The sequence below is a fragment of the Cyphomyrmex costatus genome, unplaced genomic scaffold (genome assembly GCF_001594065.2).
Source record: "Cyphomyrmex costatus isolate MS0001 unplaced genomic scaffold, Ccosl1.0 scaffold281, whole genome shotgun sequence".
Classification (NCBI taxonomy): Eukaryota; Metazoa; Arthropoda; class Insecta; order Hymenoptera; family Formicidae; genus Cyphomyrmex; species Cyphomyrmex costatus.
This window is the reverse complement of record NW_017276922.1, coordinates 126930-150292: the sequence shown is the minus strand read 5'-3', so window position 1 is coordinate 150292 and position 23363 is coordinate 126930. Positions and strand designations below refer to the sequence as shown.

At 35.7% G+C, this 23363-nt stretch overlaps 1 protein-coding gene across 1 annotated transcript in view; it reads right to left on the bottom strand.

Annotated features, from left to right (window-relative positions):
* Positions 1–23363, bottom strand: part of LOC108775002 (orthodenticle 1) — a 35088-nt gene that overhangs the window by 5616 nt on the left and 6109 nt on the right. Inside the window, exon 3 of the mRNA XM_018541274.1 lies at positions 13939–14362. Coding sequence (XP_018396776.1) covers positions 13939–14362 — 424 coding nt within the window. The remainder of the gene's footprint in view (positions 1–13938; positions 14363–23363) is intronic.

The following is a 23363-nucleotide window of genomic DNA, read 5'->3' as shown; positions in this document are numbered from 1 at the left end:
ATACGCGCATTATTACGTTACGCTCTCAAAACTACTCTACGCGGCGTTAAAAAGGAGTAATTAAAAGTTTTATTGTTATAGCCAATTACCAAATCGATTTCAATCTATTAAAATTCAGAGCTGAGATTTAATTGCACATTTCGAGTGGATTGCGTTGTCAACGTTTACTGTCTTCCTCTTGCCGCTCGTATCTTAGCAACAAACTACCGGATGTTTATACATAAAATGCATGACTTCCATACGTGTCTAGAATATAAAACAATTTATTTCTATGGTTAATTCACGGTGGAATAATATGATAAAATTGTATTTCTCCTCAGCTACAAGTAGCGCTCTCTTTCTCTCTCGTTAGAACTTTTCTTTCTTTAATAATTTTAGATTAATAGTTGAAGATTTTTTTGTTATCAATAATGTCAGCAGATGATCAAAATTCTTAACCTAAAATTACTTAAAAAGGAAAAGTTTTAGCTACTTAAGACTCAAGAGGATTACAGTTCTTAGAAATTAAATTGAATTCTATCACCTAGCTATAGGGTTTATGAACATTTGCCGGCTCATTGCTGATTGTAGGATACGACCAGCAAGAGGAAGTATAGTATGTATTACATCGATACAACGAAATCGATTCAAATTGAATCAATCAATGATTTCGTAATGCAAACGGTTTTATACTTTTTCATAAAATATAATTGAAAAAGAAAGAAACGAAAGTTATAACCGCCAAACTATACCGTTATTGCAAAACAACATTTGATATCGAGACTTCAATACGTTCACATAGAAACGACCGATGCCGACGTCTTCAAATATGGAACGCTCGTGACATCGATGTCTTGCACGAAGACGGGGGTTGTTGCCGTGCCTGGTTGCCTCGCAGGATGGCAAAGGGGGTTTGACGCGGAGGGGCGTAAGCGTTGCGAGGTCGCGATAGCGTAATTTTGAACAGCTCCCCCCTTCGGCCCACCCCACGCTACCTTCCTCGTGCCATCGAGCCTCGCTTGGCTCGTTTCGGGACCCACGTAATCCGCTTATGAGGGGGTCACGGGGGTGCCGGTGAGGGGGACAAAGAGAGGGAGGGAATACACCCCGGAATACACGAGCATCCAGAGGACCAAAGTCGCGGTTCGCTCCCAGCTGCCGTTGGAAACGACGATGCTGGCTCTCGACAAGCATGCCGGCGAGTATATACAGTTCGTTCTCGTCGCGAACCAATAAAAAGGAGCGACTGGAAAACTGCGCCTCACTAGTGTCTCCGGGTTGGAAGCCGGATCGTAAAGTCGCAGGCGGAATGGTGGAATCCGGAGCCCGGGAGATTCGCCGGGCCGTCGGCTGCGAGGTATTTTTATGCGCCGAATTTTCGTGTTGCTGTTCTTCCGCGCAAAGAATTCGCGATGTTAATGAGAAAAAAAAAAACAAGAAGGGGCAAAGGGCAGAAGTAGTCGATCAAGTTGCGCTCTAATCTGCACGGGTCTCAAATCTGGGTGTTGTTTTTCAAAGCAAAAGTTTTATCCGATTTTACAGCCGCGAATGACCGACGGTCATACGAGTTGAATAATTGAGAGAATAGGGTCATTCATGAGAGACTGATGAAGCCCCGCCGCGTACAGTAGTGGTATATACGTCTATAATCGTCCTGTTAAGACTTGTGGAGACACGCGAGGCAGCTGTTTTTGAGACGATCGATGCTTTCTCTTTCTTCTTTTCCATTCCTCTTGTCCGCCATACTTGAAGGTCCTCCACTCACCGAATACAATAAAGAAAAAGAGTCACACCAGCGAGATGCAAAAAAGAGAAAGTTCGTGTCAGCAAGGAAAGATATGATGCAGAACAAAAAGCAGAATAGCGATTTAAAGACACGAAAAGTAGTATACCGAAAAAAAAAAAAAAAAAACAAGCTATCGAAGGAACCCTTAGAAATTACGTATAAATGTATGTGACAAACACAAAGAATAATCGTGATAAGTACAAAGAATAATATTACAACAAAAATAAAACCGATTATGAAAGCACGTAGTTCAGTTATACAACTATATGTAGTAATTAGAGAGAAATTAAATTAACTTTATAATCTGTAACTCCATAGCACATATCAAGTAAAGTTTTCTATTACATGTTGTAACTGTTGTCTATTTATACGATTTAGTATAACAGATTTATACGTACACGCTGTTAAATATCAAAGAAGCAATGTAACCCAATTCCTTGAATTAAACAACATTTTGTTACTATTAATTTTCACACTGTATGTGTCAAAATATAAATCAATCAATTTCTGTGGTTAAAGTAAACAACGTGCATATTAACGTATGCACTTGGCAAATAATCGATTAAATTTGAGTCAAATTTAATACATTTTCTTGAACCAAATTGTTTTACAATTGAACTGAATAAGGCTTAACAGAATAAATCAATTAATATTATAATGCCAATAAAAGCCGACAGTCCGATATCCGTGCATAATATCATTCTATCATGAATAATATAACATGATATGAATCGAAAATACATAACATTTCTATGCAATTTTGGATCCTCCTCAGTAAATATATGAAGTTAGACCTACAGAACTGATTAAAAGTAACTTAAATTGAACATAATTTAATTTTATGAATTTAATTACTATGTACAAAAAATTATTTTACGAGAGGAACGAATCAGCGAATAATTCATGGTATAATTCATACAGCTTAAGGCTCGACTGAAAGTTTTCGACACGAGACGATAGTTTACCGACGAGAGCAACGACAAAAGCGAAGTAACTGTAGTTCTAAAATGGAAGGAGCGGTCCAGAAGAAGGAAACAACGTCATATCAATCGCATCTCTCGTGGGTGCTCCTCTCGGGTTCGAAGAGAACCCGGGATGAAGAGGATGACGACGAACGACGATGACGACGACGACGACGACGACGGTACCTGCGTGATTGGCTAACGAACTGGTCGAGTGGGCTACCAGTATGGCACCGGAGTAGATCCACGGAACAGATTGCGTCGGGCTCACAATGTACAAACTCCACGGTGGTCGGTATTACCGCCATCGCTCCGTGTGACGGACGCGACACACCCGCGATCGTTTGATCTATGATACGTATCTCGCCGCCTCCGACACGGAACTGCTACTGATTATGGACACATGGAAATTCTGGAATAAAACAATCTCATCGTCGCTCTTGAGATAACGCGTATAGATAAAAAAAAAAAGTATCCGTACATTTTTTATTAAAATATCATCAGCATCAAAGCGCCACGAGATGTGAAAATTAAGCAGTGTGATTAAAAGTTTTTTTGAATACTGAGATTTTTACTATCTAATATCAATTTATAATTTATGTATATTTCGACGCTGAAAATGAGCTTCTAATATGAAAATGCACTTTTAATGCGATCATTATATAAAAGTCAGTAAATAAACTGTCATTTTGTGCAGTAACTTGTACTTAATTCTGCGATTAAATTATTTATTATTTGTATTTTCGTCTATATTCAAGAATTTCCTGTGTGTAGTAATTTTTATGCACACTGAATTATTCGTTGAACCAACAAATCTCATTTGATTGGGAATCTTTTTGTGTCCATAATAGTCGCTATATTCCCCGCCGTAGCATTGCGTGGAGAATAGCTCTGAGAGGACGCTCTGATTGTCGAGTGGGCGTATAGGTGCTACTGTTAACGACGGCCTTTGCCATCGGCCCAGTAAGAGCCAGGCACTTCTACAACCAAGACAATGGCTTGTCCGATTATGCTCTCTCTCTCTCTGCTCGTTTCCTCGACACGCAAGGCGCCGCCGAATAAGTTTTTCAAAGCCACTTAATTTAACGCCTGAATATTCCAAGCATGACATTGTAAATCGAAATTGTGATTAAAAACTGAACCTAGGATTTCCGGGAAGAAACGTTTTCTATCACTCGCTATGTTTAAAACGATAACATGAAATATTTATTTTCAATGAAGATGCCAACTACAGTACTGTTTCTTTTTAAAGCAAATATAATTTTAAAAAATTGTTAAAATACATTATTGAATGACAAGCGAGAGCATTTTAGGATTCATTTCGATTGATTTAAATGTGTGAAGAAAAAATCTTGACAACCGTATCGTGCTTTAAGCAGAGACAGTCAGCTAAGCGACCCTAATGGATCGGCAAACACCCGCTGACTCTCGGAGTATGATTCGATTTATTATCGTCAGTGAGACGCGATACCGGGAGGGTTGATATAAGGGTTGCTCCGCCTCATTGGCCTGCAACGAGATCAGACGCGACCCTAATAGTAAATTCGTTTTGCGTTTATTGGATTCTTCCGCGCCCGCCACGTTTCGCCGTTTCGTCGAGATCTGCGTAAGTCAATGGACCACTAACAAAATTTTACGGTGATCTCTCTTTCACTCACATAATCGAATGGTACAATCCACCAATACATCTGCATATGCCCGAAATTCGAATCGCGTTGAATAAATTTTTCACATTTTAATCGAAAACGAAGATATTTATTATCTTCACATTATTAGATATCAAAGAGACAATGATTCCCTTCAGTTAAATAACATATTTTGTTATTTTTTATTACCATATATGTCGAAACGTAAATCAATCCATTTATGTGATTAAATTATTTAGTTTTACAGTAAACAACACTCATATTAATAACGTATGCGTTTATTAAATAATAAACTACAGTTAAATTTACTACACTTTTTTGTGTTAAATTATTTAACTCCATTGTTTTAAATTAATGATATATTGAGTAGTGACACCTATATAAATGCGATTAAATTAAATTGAATTTAACAAAGTATGGTGTAATCTTTTTTTAACGTCCATAGTTTAATTATGTATTTTGTAACTTAAATATTAAAGGAAAGTGTATTAAAAAAAATAGTTTTATAAAAAGACAATCTCATACAACTGATTTCGCTAATGTCATCCAAAGTTCAAAACTATTAATTAAATAAATGAGCTTTCTCCGTTTATCTAAAATATATGCAATCTGACGAAAGATCTAAGAAAAGAGAAAATTTATTGAACTATGATTTAATAGATGTCAGTAAGGTGCTTAATTTACGGTGCACAAAATACGCAGCGACGTGAAAATAATTAACGGCGTTTATGAACACGTTATTACTTGTTGTTTCTCAATATATCTAGACTTCCGCGGGAAAGCGCGCGCAATAAATTCATACAAATAAATGCATGTCCGATTTAGATAACGTCGAAAAGCCCGTTGCTGCTGAAATACGGTGTCGGGAATTTATCTCGAGTGCAACATATCACTGATATGCCGAGAGAATTGACGGTAATTAATCATAATTATATGTATAGTTGACTGAATAATAAGGGTACCGATTTCGATAAAATTTCCACCATCGTTTAATCGCGGTTTTATCTACGCTATTCTCGTTAAAAAAATTTTGTTCGAGGCAGACGCAATGGTGTAACCCGACACTATTTTCCCTCGTGGTTTTGCGCTGGTTGACCCTTAAAACTCTAAAACCGCGGAGCTGGTTTGTCACATAGCTAACAAAAATATTACATAATATCTTGATTTTATCAGTTTTGCATCTGTCACTCTGGCAAATTATTTATACACTAAAGTACCTACACTTAAAGCAGCTAAAAAATTGTAAAATGCAAGCAAAAATGTTATTAGATATCAAGATCTCCATTCTTCGATCGAATGTAATCCTCTTTGCTTATTCGTGTCTTTTATATCGACCGATTGTTCACGTATTATTTAAAATTATTTGCAAAGGGATGACATTTCAACCGTTAATGATACAATAGGATGCTAAGAATTTTTAAACAATGTGTTGATAAATCGTAAACAAAGAACGAAGAAAGAGGAGCCGTAAAATGGCGGGTTCGTTGCGGAACCGGGTGACTACTTTGATATTCATAGAGGCGAAGCGTGGTGGATGAGGAAGGAAGACAGTGGAAGGCGGGGCACGCCCGGGCACACAGAATCGAAAATTAATTAAAAGCTAAAACGCGAATAGGCTGCTACATGGCGGTGCTAGGGACGGAGGTCTGGATTATTGGGGGGGACCGTGGGATGACAGCACGTGGCGGGCGGTGACAGAAGAGGGAATTCTAAAAGGCCATCAGCTACGAAAACATTTGGCCGACTTTGCGTTTACAACGTGACCACCGTGTGATCGCAATGCCGAAGGCCCAAGACGAAAAACTGAAGTGACGCGTTTTTATCAATCTTTTTCGATAGATATTTCGATCGCGAATATCGACGGTATCTCACGAAATTGCTTCACGTATTCTTCGAGTACAATGATTTTAATAACATATCTTTCATGACTTTATTTGCTTTCCTTTCATTTCCAAGCCATCAGATTAGATTTTAAGCATAAAGTCCATAATTTGCAAAATTTCATATTTCTTGACACAAAAAAACCTTTTATACTTGCCATATAGTATTTGTCTGTTAATCCGATTAATTTCTTCTTTGCATATTTTCTTATATTATAGAAAAATTATGAATATATTTGAGATAAGCGCAAGTTATCAAGCTGTATATAAATATATCTTAACTTTTCAAATCATTTGTAAATCATACGAAAACGCAACTATAAATAGGTTATTATTCTGTCTCGAATTTTGTTTTAATCGATTATCACGTTTGTATTATATTTCTTATTTCTATTTGAGACTTAAGAAAACTCTGAGAGTTCAAAAAATTCTTCTCTCAACGTAGCCATAAATACCACCACCATTACTATTATATATCATATTTTCTTCAAAATCATACCTTCGCGAACGTAGTATGGATGGTATCTGTGTGTCCTGTGTTTAATCCCATTGCCGAATTGGTGGTAATTCATTTGTTGGTTTGGTACGTAAGAAATTTGCTGATTTGCTGTGAACGGAATTATCGCAAATAACGGAAAAATTTCAAAAATTCTTGTATTGTGTTTCAAAGAATGCAAAAATGTTTTTAAAATTGTTTTAGACATCTCTAATTTACGACAGAATACAGAATAAATATAATAAAAGAAATATCAAACAGAATACATGCTAATTATAATTTTATTACTATATGTTCTAACATGTATATATATATATATATACTGTATTGTAAAAAAATATGTATATGTATATTGCTTTTTCAAATCTGTTTAATTAAATAGATTACATAAAAAAATTATAAGCAGAATTATATTCCGAAATCTATCCCGAATTAGAAGATCGTCTAAAGCAGATATAAAATATAGATTCTATATTATTATACTTTATTTGTTAAGCTAAACCGTCTTTGTTAAAAATGTTTCAGGTGTCAAGTAATTATTTATACTGCATCGACGTTAGAAAAAACCAAAAGAAGTCATTCATAAGGAAGTTCCAGCAGGAAGAGATGCAACGTGTGGCCGTGGCGAATAGCCATTCTCATGCGATAATCTAACGGATATGAACGTAAGTACGTAACAAAATACCAACATGCGTCAGGGACGGGCGAGTAAGCGGATAAGTTTCGCGTTGCAATGTTCCAAGCGACGCCCGTTCTCCTTGCGACGTCCATTCTCGAAAAGTAACTCCGTACACTTATTAAGTAACGATGGCGAGCATGAATTACTAATTTTGAGAAGCACGAGGAATCGTGAGATGAAGACTTTGTACACTTTATGCATCGATTTCCCAGCAACGAAATCCGCGCGTAAAATCGGCAAAATTTCCAAGCCGATGTTAGAAGGGAAGAACGATAGAACTGGGTAAACGCAGCTGGTCTCTCGCGTCGTATCAATAACAAAAAGCATAATTCCGATAGGATATCGCGGCGATAAAATGCGAAAGAAATGCGACGAGGAAGAAGCGAGATTTCCGAGAGTGAGTGTCGATGTCTCGCCGTACGCGACATTTCACTCAGCCTCAAGTGTTTGTCTTGCAATTAGGTTTGGATTTGTGTTTGGCCTCTCCACGCCCGCCTACTCAATTTAACCATGACACGCGCCGCCACGGAAACGACTCTCGTTGCTTTTCGTCGTTTCGCGGCCACTTGGTAACGGCGAGCGTATAGCACGTGTCTGCGCCACGTGCCGCCCTTAACCTGACACCTAATTGAGTGATTGAAATTGTTCCGAATTGACAAGCGAAGAACGAGCTGGCCTTTAGAAGCTTTAAATTTACACGTATTTAATTCAAAAAGAATAAATTTACAAATTGTATTTTGCAAAATTTCGAAAAAATTTCAATGTAGTATCAAATAGACAACGTTGGTCACTGATAATTGAAAATAGTGATAGGGTTGTAAGAATACAATAATCTTTAAAAATACAAAAACAAAAAAGTCAAAATTAATAAGTGTCAGCGGAAAGAGGAACGCAGATTATTGAAGTAGAACAATTATTTACTCCGTTCGATGTATGATGTCCTCTTTATATACTCCAATTTTGAACATTCTAACTTTCTTTAGAGTCCTCCTCAGCAATATATACAAATCCAAAAACTTTACTAGCAAATAGTTCAATGGTCCTAAGATAGAGTCACTCACAGATTGCCAGAACACGGAAGTCTGATTCAATAAATTGAGATTAGAAGATTGGAAATCAAATCACATATTTTTAGTTAAATATTATGAGTGTCTTTTAACGAAATGTGGAAAAGAGTTGATGGAAATGAATGCTATAGCCACAATTTCATACATATAATATATATATATATATATATACATATAATTGCACATTGTTTTATATATATATAATATAAAAAGCTCTTTTATATATAAAATATAAAGCTTATTTTACATATATATAATATATAAAATAAGCTTTATCGTATTTAAACATTCAATCTTTCAACCATCACTAATAAAATTACTTAATAAAACTAAATCACTTGTTTTTATTAATATTCGCGCTGATAATGGCTAAAAGATTAGCCATCGTCAAACGAACGTTATTGTATAATTTAATGTAAATATTTAAGTACGATAAAGCTTGTTTTATACATATGATTATGCACAGTCTACAGCGCTCATTCCTATTATACCTTTTTCATTTCGTTGACATACTTATTTCGAGAATTTATTTATTATTGTTTATTTTTTAAAATATATATTATAAGTGCAATGAAGGGTATCGTGATAAACGAATGTTTCGGCTTTAAGCCGTGCTCAACGCAAATATATCAAGCGAATTATCTATTACTCTCAAACAAATTTGAAATGACGAATTTTTCTTTAAATGTAACGTTCCCAAAATTTCTAGTTAAAAATGAACCAATCAGTAAATTTTGATCACATATCAGTTAGAATTCCGATCATTATAATTGAACATTTAATCGAAACAAAGAGATGTTCAGTCATGGCGAGCAACCGGAATTTTTTATTGATATGATCAAAATTTAGTGATTCGAAATTTTTCTCAATGTACAAAAATGATTAAAAGTTAAAATAGTGTTGAGATAAAAATTAAATCAAAATGACATAATTAGAAGACTGACGTACTGAGTTCGAGAAGGTGGAGTTTGTTATTAAATTGTCGAAAAAGAATTTCAACAAACATTAGATATTGCGATATCTTTTAAGCGTGAACGTATAGCTTACTTTAAGTCAAATATTTAGAGCGGAAATTATTCCGCCGTGAGCTTCTTCCAACGACAATGTATCTCTTAACATTACACGATAGATACATTACGCCTTGCGACTTCGAGAAGCGCATGTCGCGCATGAGCCCGGGATCAAAATCACTTGTTCCGTGGCTCCCCTTCGATTGACAATCGGCGGGAGGAAATCGTCGACAGCGGTGTCTTTATTCATGCGCCGCGACGCCGCCGCCGCGACGAGTAGGAGGAAGTTAAGTGGACGGGCAATTTCTCTGCGACAACAAATAGTAGCGTGGATGGGAAAGGGCGGTGGCCACATGACGCGATTCCCACGTATCTCGCAGCATGCCACGAGTCTTGGAGAGAGTCCTACGTTTCCACATCCCTTCTCGTCTCCTCGGCAAACTTTTCCCCCGAAGCTATCGTTCTTTCGCCGATCAGGGTGCGATCGTATCTTCGCCTGCACGATTGCATAACAAAATAAACATCGACGCGCGACTAAAATTAACGCCCTGTCGAACGACACGGAATAGCCCTTTCCATCCACGCGTTACCGTTGACGAACATCACGTGAATTAATTAGCGAAAAGTCTTCTAAAATCTGATTATATAACTACGTAGCTGAAAAATCTAATTATCATCATACACGAGGAATGGAATGTGTGAAAAAGAGATGAACCCTTACCTACACTATAAAAATTACACGTAAGTTCTAAAGCGTCCTATATTGAAGTACAAAATGCAAGTCAAGTTTCACTTTACGGCGATTGATAGAGGAAGATTTAAACTTTCTTTTACCTACAATTTAGAACCTCGTATTGTATTATTAATCGTCATGCAACTGTCCAAAGTTTTTTTCGAGTTCAAATAACGAGGTCACGTCACCATAAATTGATACATCAATGTATACGTATAGAATGTATGACTCGGCGGAATTATTCGTGAGAAACTGCAAGATCAGAAGGAAAGTGAATCTTGGCCGTAATAAATGAGACGTTTGCTTTACAAACGAACTCTAAAAATCTCGAATGGCACGAATCATCGCACTCTGCTCCCGTCCACATCCTTTGTTTCTATTTCCGTCTATGGACCACACCAGCCTCCAACCCCGCGGCGGCGTTCTCGCGTCGTTGTCCCTCTCGCGTTCGGCGGCTTTTCGTGTAGCGCGGATACACGCCTACAACGGATAGAGGCAGCCGCTGGACGTAGGTACGTAGGGACCTAACGGACAGATCCGTGTTTCCATGGAAACCCACCTATCTGCGTCGGTTGGACCTATACTGCCTGCTGCCACCCTGATAAGCGGCTTACTCTCATGGTTCTCTCTACTCTTCTTCGCCGAAGCATCCCCCGACCCCCCCCCCCCTCCCCCTCCGACCACTCCATCTCCTCGACACTCTGCCCCCGGCACCCCGGGTCCTCCGCCACCGAACCCCCTTTCGAGCGGCGGGTGAAAGAGAGCGAAACGGTGAAAGACGGACGGGAAAGAGAGGCGAGATGATGCTGCTTTCCGCCGAATCGTGCCGCTAAAGGAAAGCGACGCGAAAGCATGCTATCTTCGTCGTGCTCGCTCACTCTCTCTCTCTCTCTCTCGCTTTTTCAGTAGCATACACATACACACACCCTCACTCTGCCTTCTTTCCGCGATCTCTTTCCGTCTATGCACGTTCTGTGGCATACTGGAAAATTTATGCAGTCAATTACCGACCCAGCAATACGACCTTCGAGAATAGAATCGCGAACACGAAGGGAATTTTCTCTCCGAAATCGTTACTTCTTTCTGTTTGGCGCGCCATGGCCGATCCTCCGAAATTTTCTATTCACTAGATGCTTGCGGGGGAAATGGCGATTTTCTGCAGGGGAACATTCCAAGCTTCGTTCGACCACGAAAGGCATAATGGGTGGTTCACGATTGTTCTTGTTATCGAAGCTCCCTCGAATCTCGTCCCGAAAATATTCCGATCGTAATTCCTAAGCGAACAAAGCACGCTTCCTCAATCCATTACAAAAACAAAATTCAAAATGTTGCATGTGTTTTATAGATTATATTTACATCTTTAATTGGGTTTAATAGTCATAAAACTGACCCCAATCATTCCATTCTTCACAGGAATAGCTATAATTGGTCAATTTCATAACTACAGATGTTGTTAAATTCAATTAAGAATGCCGTATAAACGTAGACATAATAAATATATGTATTAACAAATGTATACGTTTTTGTTTATATAACATTTGAATATTCATTTGGAAATTTGAAACTTGCAAGGGATATGCACTTTTATGCGTGTTTTTTGCCAACTTGCAACGACGATAGTTAAGAAGCCCCGAGATTGCTCGACACACTCATATGGCTTCAGTCGATGCATCGATTTGTATGGCAATCAATAACGGCGAATATGGCGTCCATGTGAAATACTTTTAACAACGTGTTGAAATGCTAAATTACGTAACATATCTAATAAATTAAATGTAATCCACATATGAGCTAATAATGATAGTTTTAATCCGTACGCAATACATGGAAGAAGAGGGGCCTGCACAGATTGAGCTATGCTAGGGGCGTGATAGAACGTAAGGGAGGCTTAAGATAAAAAGGGGGAATTTATTTTGTGTGTGTACAATAGATTTTGAAAGCTTTTTTTGCTGTTGAATGCACTGTGAATATCAAATTGCTGGGTAATTTACGTCAAATTTCCTTCGCTTTAAAACATTTGCTTCCAGTACGCATAAAAATATCAGTCTAATGAAAGAGAAATCAGGCTTGATAAAATGTTAAAATTAATTATTTAAGAAAATAGAAATCTTATTTAAAAAATAAAAATTTATAATTTTCATATTTATTAAAAGCAATGTGATGAATATATATATATATATATATATATATATATGTTCAAAATTTGATTCAGAATTAATTGTGAATGTCTCGTTATTAACTGGTTTAATATAAATGCTTATAACTTACGTCACAAATAATTTGAAATTTAACATAACAATTTATTTCTTGCACGTATAAAATGATCGAAAAATTGAATTAATCTATTAGAAAGCGAAAAAGTTGCAATTTCCAGTGGAGCCCTCCCTTAAGCGCAGAGAGATTATCCGACGGCGTTTGTTGAATGAATACGACGCAAATCTGTCACACTGTTGTAACGCCGAGTCGCACAGATTAAATACTCGTCTTTTATTTCAATGGATTAGCCGGCTAGATCGATCACCATCGGAAACCTCGCTCATCTTTTCTCCGTTTCGCGATATTTCATAGTTCATGTAACGCTTTTTTTCCGCGAGAAGTATTATCAGAACCGTATAACACGATGCGGCTAATAAACATGGATACCAAGAACGGTACCGCTGTCGCCACCTCACGATTACGTGAAAACTTTTCCGCATGCACATCAGTATCGAACCGTGCGAATCCCTTGCTATTACGACCCGAATACATACATTCGGTCTCATTATTGCCAATAACTGAGCTACCATTATTCTCGAGTAGAAACGTGCAGACAATTCTATTTTTTTTTTTCAACGTCGAGTATGACATCTCGCAAGTGGGACATAGTATTTAAATTAGTTACTACGATTGGCTCGTTAAAAATTCGCTTTGTTCGATCTTAACTCCGGTTCGAGAACGTTAATTAACCATTCTTTAAGTATTATCTCAATGATTTGTGATTATTCCGATATCAATCCCAATTTCAAATAATGTTGCATGCCGTATAACCCATTGGCCGTCATAAAATGTCATGCATAGATTAACTTACGTATCAATTTCAGTGAGTTCAATTTTCGACGCCATAGATATCAGAAAATTTAACACACTTTTCATAGTAAAGAAACATAGACTTTACCGTTGACTTAGCTTCTCTAAAATTTTAAATAAAGTTTAATGTTTTGTTGACAATTATTACCGTTCAATGAAGTTTATGATTATGGTAAATGTTTACAGTTAATCTTATCGAAAATAAATAGATTTACGATTATTAATTATGATTAGATAGATTCGTGTGTCCATAAAAGCCAGATTCCCTTAACTTACTGTTTATCTTTTTCTAATTCTTAGACTTAAAAAAAAAGAGAAAATTGTACCAAGATTAAAGTTAATCTTACATTGGTTGAACCCAGCTTTCTGCCAATGTAAATTCACTTTATAATCTTGGATTAATTTATATTATCTTTCTTTAGTTCTAAAAATTAAAAGTGGATAAATGATTAAACCAAGATTACAGTTAATCTATATGTTGGTAGAAATGGACATTAGACGCACAAATTTAATCATAATTAAAAGTCATAAATCTACAATATTCATTTTCGATAAGACAAACTGTAAACTTTCGGTAGAACTGAGTTTAAGCAATGAAATTTGAACTCGTCTTGAAAAAATTTAAGAGCTTTACCTTGTGGGAATGCGGCTGCCAGTCCATGCTCGAGCGCATGATGCGTATGAGCGTGCGGGGTGAGGGCGAAGTGCGACGGCAAACCGGGATGTGCACCGGGATGCGGATGCGAGTGAGGATGCGGATGGGTGCCGACTCCCATCGGATGACCGTGTGGATGGTATTGATGAGGGTTTCCGGTCGAGGCGCAGGTTGCGCCCGCCGCCTTCAGGTAACCCGCCATATTCAGGCAGCCCGCGATGCGAGAAACCAGTTCACCCGCCACCGCGCCGTTGTTATCACGCTCCCTTATCGCGTGACTCCCTTCGTTCTGGTCGCTCACCCACCAGCTGTTCGCGTACAATGGCCGCGTTGCGCTGCTCTCCGATAATCTTGATGTGAAGTTTCCCGAGAATGCACTGTCGCAGTATAGATCTTCGTTGATCTATATAAAAGAATTAATGTTTAGTAAAATTTCATATGAGTATCATTTTTGCAATTTTAATTTTTAAAATTTCGTTATTCATGAGTGATAATTAATCGATTGAATTAATTTATTGCGAAAAGTACAGATAAAGAGCTCTAACAATCGTCCTTAAGGCTTGGGGATAAAAATAAAAGTATGATAATAAAGTGCAACGTCTCAGATTTAAAATTTTTCAATGTTTCCACGAATTAAACTTTATCTAAATAGAAAAACTCATCGCAAATTATAAAACTATTCAAAATCTTCGAACTCTGAGAAAAATCTCCATTTTTAAAACATGTATGGGACAAAAGTGGAAAGTGAAGGATTATCGAGTGGTCTTTTATTTGTACATGTCGTGTTTTTATTAATGACAAAAATTCTCTTTTCTTTAATACACACAATGATTTTCCTGTCCTTTACTGCATACAATGGCTCATTTTTGTCAAAGTTAATTTTTAAGTAATTTTTATGTGTACTTTAATATTTTTATAAAATATGTGTAAGATTGTATAATAAAAAAAAAGGTTAGAGATCATTATTTAGTCAAATACTATTAGTATTTTTAAAAAATGCGCAGAACACAAATGATCTAATCGTGTGTACTAAAGATTAATTCAAAGTACAAAAAAGGTCATAATCTACCTTCCCTTCTTAATCCTAAAGGACGAATATTGCAAACTTGCAATGTTCACTTTAAAATTAAATTCAGGATAAATTCAGAGTAAATTCAAGATCTATTAATTATATTTAAGAATTAATGCTGAAAATGTATGTAGCATTGAACACTGAAATACAGTATCTATTTCTATCCGCCAAAAAGGCTACACACACGTTGTAAAAAAATAAAATGTAAATTTTAACTTAAAAACGTATAGTAGACTTTCTGATCGAAATATGTAAAAATGTTAAAATTAACATTTTTGCATGCTTAGAAAGTCCTCTATACGTCTTTAAGTCAAAATTACTATTTTATTTTTTAACAGTAAAGAAATCAAAAACTTAATTTCTTTTTCAAATTATGGAAGATAACGTTAATTTTTACAAAAATATAAACTATCTTACACATGATGGCGTGAATAGCTCCTTTTCATCCATATAAAACGGCAACATTATAACGTTATTTAACGTTAGTTAATGTTATTTAATGTTATATCTTCGGCGAAAATTTTGAAAACGGTGGATTGATTGGGTGATATATTCAAAAATAATTCTTCAAAAAATGTCGATGTTGTGCCACTTTATTGATCAAGGATTTTTCTAAAACAAGACAGAAAAGTTGTAGTATTGCAAATAAGTTGTAATATTGCAAATAAATTAATGTTATGAATAACGAACAAATAGTGAATATAACTTGTGGTATTATTAAGATTCATATTCACGCCAGTTTGTTCGCGATACAAACAAATTTTAATAACTTTTTTCTTATTTATTTGCTTTGTTTATAATTTTATATTTTTAGAGATACGTACTGTAACAAAAGAGGCGTCGAATAATTTGCCGTTTAGTGCAATTGACGAAAATGGTTCTATCGGTAACTAAGAGACTTAATCACTAGCTTCGTTCAGATTTAGCGTTAAACTGTAGGTCCTATATATCAGTGAATATGTATAGATCTCTTAGACTAGGGATTGGATATTAGATTAATCATAGACTTATAAATATGAATTGGTAATACAAGCAGGATATCATGTTCGTATTTTTATTTCTATACAATTATTCAAAAGTACATACTTGATATACATATATTATACATTGGATATATTCCTTTTGCTATACAATTGGGCGAATTTTTCAATTCATCGATTGATCAATCGCATTATGCGCATAATGCAATTGACCTATCGATGAATTAAAAAAACGTCCATTTTACGTAATTTTGTTTTGTATATTTTTTAATTACATTGTACATTTTCAAAAAATCTTATTTTGCTACAATATATTACTTTTAATTCTGATACAGTGTTAACGCACCGTATATTTAACGTTGATTCTACATTAAGTTGGTAATCGGAAATTAAAAGTTTTAACCAGTCTAAATACGTGACTATAATTTTTTGCATCTACGAGTTGTTAGTTGTATAGCGAACCATTTAGCTCGACTAATAGGAAGGAATAAAATCGAAATTGGTCAGTTTTAAGAAAATCTTAGTCCTACAAATTGGTTGATCAACTTCTCTGATTCACCAATAAGATTGAGAATTATACCGTCTACGAACTCATTGTAGAATTAGCATAATTGACATGCGCAATGTACGTTTCTGCGAGAAAGAAAAACACCTGAAAATGTTTCCTTCTCTAACCTCCTTCGAACACCGTTTCTCTTTACAAAAACTATAGACAATTGCTAGTTTATTCTTATATAAAGTCTGTGAGACTAACAATCTGGAAAAAATTCATTGTTACTAAAATTTTACTAGAGGCTGTATGCTTCACGCAAGAATTGAAGAAATATATGACTGTAATAAAAAGATCGTAATAATCAATGGAATATTCATTGTAACTGTTTCAGATCTTTAAATGATGCAACAGAATTTCGATTATCCAAGCATCGTTTAATAGAATATTTTAGTATAGGTATAGAGGTTCCATTTTTGAAGTTACTTTTTAGTAAAAATAAAAACTTATCATAGCTATGTATAATATTAATGTTTTCCACACGCATTTATTGAACTTGAGGTAATTCTTCAAACTTTTTAAAATAATATAAGCGTCAATATTGTAAGAGCTGCAGACCGTTGTCTTATGAAGCATATATGACATGAATTATGCCGATTCTAATCGGGAGGGTAATATTTGAAACAATCCAAGTTTTTTAAATCTAAATGTATTTATATCTCAATCTAAAATGAAAAAGATAAAGAAATGGTGATCTTTGAAAATTTTTTAAATTAAAATTTTGAATTTTTCATGAATTTTTTATTTCGAACAATCTGCGAAAAAAATATTGCATGTATTAATTTAATTTTGATCTGGTATATAACGATATTTCTATAAATAAAAAAAATTGTTCTATACTTCAGACGATTAGGAGTGCAATTTATGTCGCAGGCATTTTATAACATGGCATGCGGTCTGCAACTCTTATGTACGTAATGGCTGTGTATGTCCGATATTTACCGATATATACGTAAAATCTATAGTATACATGTAACATATTCTAGGAAATATCGGAACACAGCCAATATTGACGCACATCACTTCAAAAAAATTGAAGAATTACTTGAAGCACGAATAAATACGCGTATGCAAAAAATTTCAATATTTTTTTTATTTTAATTCCTGAAAATATCGGTTATATATATATATATATATATATACATAAAATACTTTTTAACTATTTATTTATGCAACACTGGCCTACCTTGTGAATTCGATAATGTATAATGTATTAATAGGTACGATTAATAAAGCATTGACATGGTACTTTAGGGAATAACTTATTTTTTCCGCTGCTGTTCGATTCGTCAGATCTTGTCGTCAATTTTCTTCTTCCCTACTGTCCAAAATAGTATTTGTTTAGATACGAAGCAAATATAGCCAACAATTCAAGAAAAAGAATAAAGGGCTATAAATTTAGGAATGTATACCACTGTCGATCGGTGTTAATGAAATAATTTCGAGCAAGAATGAAATCTCAAATACAGTTGTCGATGAACTGTACTAACATTCTCTTTGGCACAATCACAATAATATCTGTATAATATTTAATATCTATCACTGCATTATACACAACCGATCCTCACGGAGACACTACTCGATAGTTACTGATTTCTTGACGTTCAGACAGGTTCTGAATCTATAAGGCTGTGTTCGGAAACATCACCCGAGTACCCCCGTGTATCGTCTTATCCTTGTTGTTCACCCATGTTAATTCTCTTTTATTCCTCTGTCTCTGAGCTGTCACTTTTTTCTACCTGATACCAACAAAAGACAGGTTCCCACTTTCTTGAAAAGGTGTGGAGAGCGAATAAATGGCTAGTTTTGTCCTGTTTCAAAACCCAAATGGAAACGTCGCGAAAAATCTGAATCTGAGCTACGAAAATGCTTATTAAACCTTTACTTATAAAATAAAGATAAATAAATAACTATTTTGCGATAATTGTGAAATTCGTGCGAGCCGATCGTCCACGACACTCGTTAAGGGAAAATTAAAATCGCATCAATCGACATTAATCAATACGTATTAACATCACGGTTCAACATACATAATAAAAATACGACTGTTGACTCGGTTGATTGGTTTAATCGTCTCTCTAAGTTACGGCACGTGAAACGCGACAAAAAGTTGGAGTCTAGAGGTATACACTTGTACTATACTTAAAATAAAATGGATGTAATTTGAAATTTAGCGAAAGCGAGATAAAAGGTTTCAGGGTATCTAATGAGCGACAAAGACAGATGTATAAGGTGCTGCGAAATGGACGCTCACGTGCTGAACCGGAAGTATCTGATGGAGTGGGGAGGAAGCGTGCCGAAAAGTCGGCTTAGCCGCGTGAAACTTAACTCGGCGTTAAACGCTTAAATAAACTTCGAGATGCGTTTTTATCCGGTCGGCAAAGGGAGATGCAACGGGGAAAGGAATCGGGAGGCAGACGCGCTACGTAGGTAGGTATGTTTACACGGGGGCATTATGGCGGATAATGTTTGTTATAGGCGTCTATGCCGCGCAGCCGCGAGAGGCGAGACTATCCGACGTTAAAAGGCCAGCTTGGCCGATCCGCTTACGGCGGATGAGGCTTAAATTGAGTGAGAGATAGTGAACTCCCTGTGCAACGAGTACGAAGCGCGAATGGCGCGCGTGCGGTTCTGCCCGATGCGACTGCTGTCGCACATGTCGCTGCGCATCGTGCGCGCTCCTTGGTAATCTAAGCGACAACCCTGCGATAATTCCGCGGATACTCGCGCTTATGCTAACAATAAGTATAAGAGAGCGTTGCGACGTATTATACGATAAGGAAGCTTTGGAGTCATATCCTCCGGCAAATTTTGCCGTACACAGGTATGCATCTCTCTACTTGGTGCGAGCGAAAATAACTTTGCGCCCATTGTCTCAGAATGCAGTTGACGCTACGTTACTTGATGCTACAATCGCTTCGAAATATTCGGTCGATCATTCGGAATTGAATTTTACTAATTGATCAATCAAAGAAATATTGATTCAATTTCAAATATACAGATATTTATTGATTAACGGAAGAGGAGTGTTACAAATGTATTCTATGTATCGATTGCTTCGAAACATTTGTAGCATAAAGTAGACCGTAGCTTCAATTCATCTTCTATGAGTTAATAGATTGTATTTTCAAAGAGACAGTAGATTAATACTGTTTCAATTTATCGTGACGCAATTTTAATGGCTATTAGTAAAATTCAAGTCAGCATGCGATTGCATGTAAATGAAATCATTTAAACGTTCAAGAAACGATAATTATTCGCAGAGCAATGTTTAATTTAATTGTGTTCAATTTAATTGTTATCGATTATGTTGCAATAGTGTCATGAGGGCATTGCGAGCGAATGGGGGACATCGTTAATGAACTCGATTATACATACATCATCTATCGGTGCATTATCAAAATCAAAACCGCTTCTGTGATACTCTAAACTACTCCATTTCTTGTATAAAACATCTTGTATAAAAATTATTTCTACATTATTTATCTTATGGCGTATCAATATGTATAGGGTGGAGTTATAGTAGACATAATTTTGATGCTAAGATGTTGCAACAAGTAAAATCACCATGAGAGGGATTTAAAAAATCGTGATTCAGAATAAGTTTCCATTCTCTGAAACATGTATGCGCGAATTCTAACTTACACGTAGTACCTACTTATCGTGCGATTACGTAAGTTCTTGTAACAATTCCCATAATATACACAATTGGTGCGTATGTAGATACACACTAGGATAAACGTTAAGAAATGAATTTCATGAAACTTTGTTTACAGACTATTACGTGATCTTTTATCGTTCTGATAATTAAAATCAAAAGATGTGCGACTCACATATAAATAAATAAAAATAATACAGTCGCACCTCCGTTTTTGTTTTAAAAATACTTCCGTAAAAATCACGTTTTTGAACATAAAGAAGTACATAAAAGTTTTTGAAATGTTTCAATCGATATGATTAATACAAAGGAATGCAATATATTCTTTCATTATGACTCACTTCGCAGCGGTACTATTTTTTGCGTAAAATTTTTTAGTACGTACCATAAAATATTATAAGGCTTCTGACTACTCACCACAAATCTTCAGATTGACGTTAAAAACGAACAAAGAACATATAATGAAAATTTTTATAAAATATATTAAAATAGAAATATATTTTAATGAAACAATATTTGCATTTGATAGAGTGTACTTGTATAAAACGTATCGAAAACTGTCCTTTTATTTCGGAATAAAATGAAATCATATTTATTTCAATTTATTTCAACAGATGTTATATATCTTGTTTCATTTTCTGACTAGGTATACCTAATTCAAAATAATTTAAATATCCGTTTATTTATCGATTTACCGGAACCCAAGAAGAATTTTTAATTATTTTACATAAATCTGTTCAATTAATTACAAGTTTTTTACAATATTTTTTTAAATTAAAAATACTCACATTTTTTAATATAGTTTGCAAGGATATGCTTAATTTTTCATAATCTTTAGGTAAGGTTTCGATCGCACGAAAATCTCGAGATCGATAGCTTCCGTGTGATCTTGTGATTGGACATCACGATCGATATTCGATTTCACTGGTTTATCGGTGTTACTTCCGCGAAAATCGTGCCGGCGACGTTAAACACCTCAAAGCTCGCGAAAGCCGATTAGCGTCGTCGCCGTCGGGACGATTTCGGTGAAATGCGAATACTACCGGAAAAACTTTGACATCCCCTCTACGAAGGGGGTGGAAGTACGGGAACGATTGTCCAGCGATTAAACGACATCGAGGACGATTTCGCATTCTTTAAAAGCGGCTCGAGTCGTTACGCTCGTTTATGGGTTAATCCTTTCGCTGTAAAGGACGATCGTGGTACTCTAATATGTCGCCATAGTGGTGTTTCCAAAATAATCCTCTCACGTTAATTGGATTGAAAAGAGCTGACGGCTGTGATTTCAGCAACCTTCCTCAAGGTAGATGTAACATTAATCTCTGACGGCCCGTTAAACGTAACTTTTTTATTTCAATGATGGGATGACTGTTAATGTTGATGAATGTTAACTTACTTTTACTTTACGATTAAAAATTAACTGCTCATCTATATAATTAACATTTGTTAGTGAGAGTTTGTGGAAGATCATTTCTAGACTTTATAAATTCCATCTAAGTGTATTCTAGAATTAATATATATTTAGATATATACAATCTGTTTATGTAAACGAAAAATTATTTTATAATAACGTGTGATATAATTTCTTTCGATCAAATTGATGATACAAAATTTCGATATAACAGATTTAAAAAGTAAATTTGTAAAAGTTAATGAACCTTTATCATCTTCAGACTTTTTAATTTTAAGTGATCGCAGTGAATAAATTTTTTAATAACTACTCTTTAATTGTAATTTTCTTAATTGATTCTGTTCGTTCTCTACAAGTTCGAACTTAGGAATTAATCCTATACAGACGAGAAGACGTTGCTGTCAAATGTTACTTTTTCGATTTCCTAAATCTGATAAGAGTGTAAACACACACGAAACGTCAATTCTGCGCGCGTGTGTGCATCTTGACTCTTTTAAGTCGAAAGTTAATCAATTCGCGGATTAAGAAGCTTGCGATGGGGTAAGAACCGCGTGTGACTTGGAGAGCAGTCTCCGTTTCATACACGAGTAGCCGTCGCCGGCCGCCATTGCATGGCACGAGCGTGACTCGTTATCGAGCTGGAAGGGGTTCGATAAATTGAGAAGAAAGAAAAGTTAACAAAGAAACTTTCTACGGGTGACAACCGGTTCGAGGGAAGTCAAGACGGGTATAGCGAAACGATCGCGGAAAGTCGCGCGAGCTTCGATTTGCACGCCGTAAGTCGCCATTATTAAAGCATCTTCGCTTCCGCTGCTATCCTGGGGTTATTTGTTGAATATCTCAGTGCAATCTTATGCATATGTATTCTAGTCATTCAATCTCGACAACATAGTTATAAATATACATATTTATAAGTATACAGGGTGTCCCCAGATTTTCTATACACAGTTCGAAAGTACATTCTACGAGCTGAAATAAAAAAAAAGTTATGTAAACAAAGGTCTTTGAATGCTGTGCGTATTGAAAAATTGTAATAAAAATATATAGAATATAAAATAATTTAAAAAAATCTATTTTATACCTAAGTTTGCATTTTAAATTGTCGTCCGCCATGTCACATAAGCGACATCGATATAATTTTAAATTATATGTTATAACATAATTATATTCTTTGATAAATTCGAGATGGATTTATTATTTATGATAAAACTACAGAATATTCAAAAATTTACATCTATCTACCTAGTGAAATTTAACACTCCATCTAATATATTTCTAATAATGATATAATAATGCCAATGATCATAATAATGCCAATAACACTCGGAGATTTTGCAATGTGAACGTGGTTTTACAATTGTAAAGAAATATTTCTCAAAAATAGATGACAGGCTCTGAGTCACGAAACGAATTTTGAAGAGAAACTCGACACACAAGAGACAAATCAAGAAAAGCGGAGCAACGTAAGAACCTTGATGATGACCACTTTTAACGGAGTAGAAATAGACGAGACATTAAAACCACTGAATTGTAGCACTCATGAGGGGAAGAAAAAATAAAACGGGAAAAAGGATGGAGACTGAGAAAGCGAGGAGAAATGAGGAGGGCTCGTGCAAGCAAGTTTGCGCAAGGCTCTCGACGAATGAGAGGAAGAAGGGCTCCCGCGCGGCTAAAAAAATCCATATAAAAGTGAAAAGAGGAAAACCGGATGGGGTGACTCGTTCGAAGGGGAA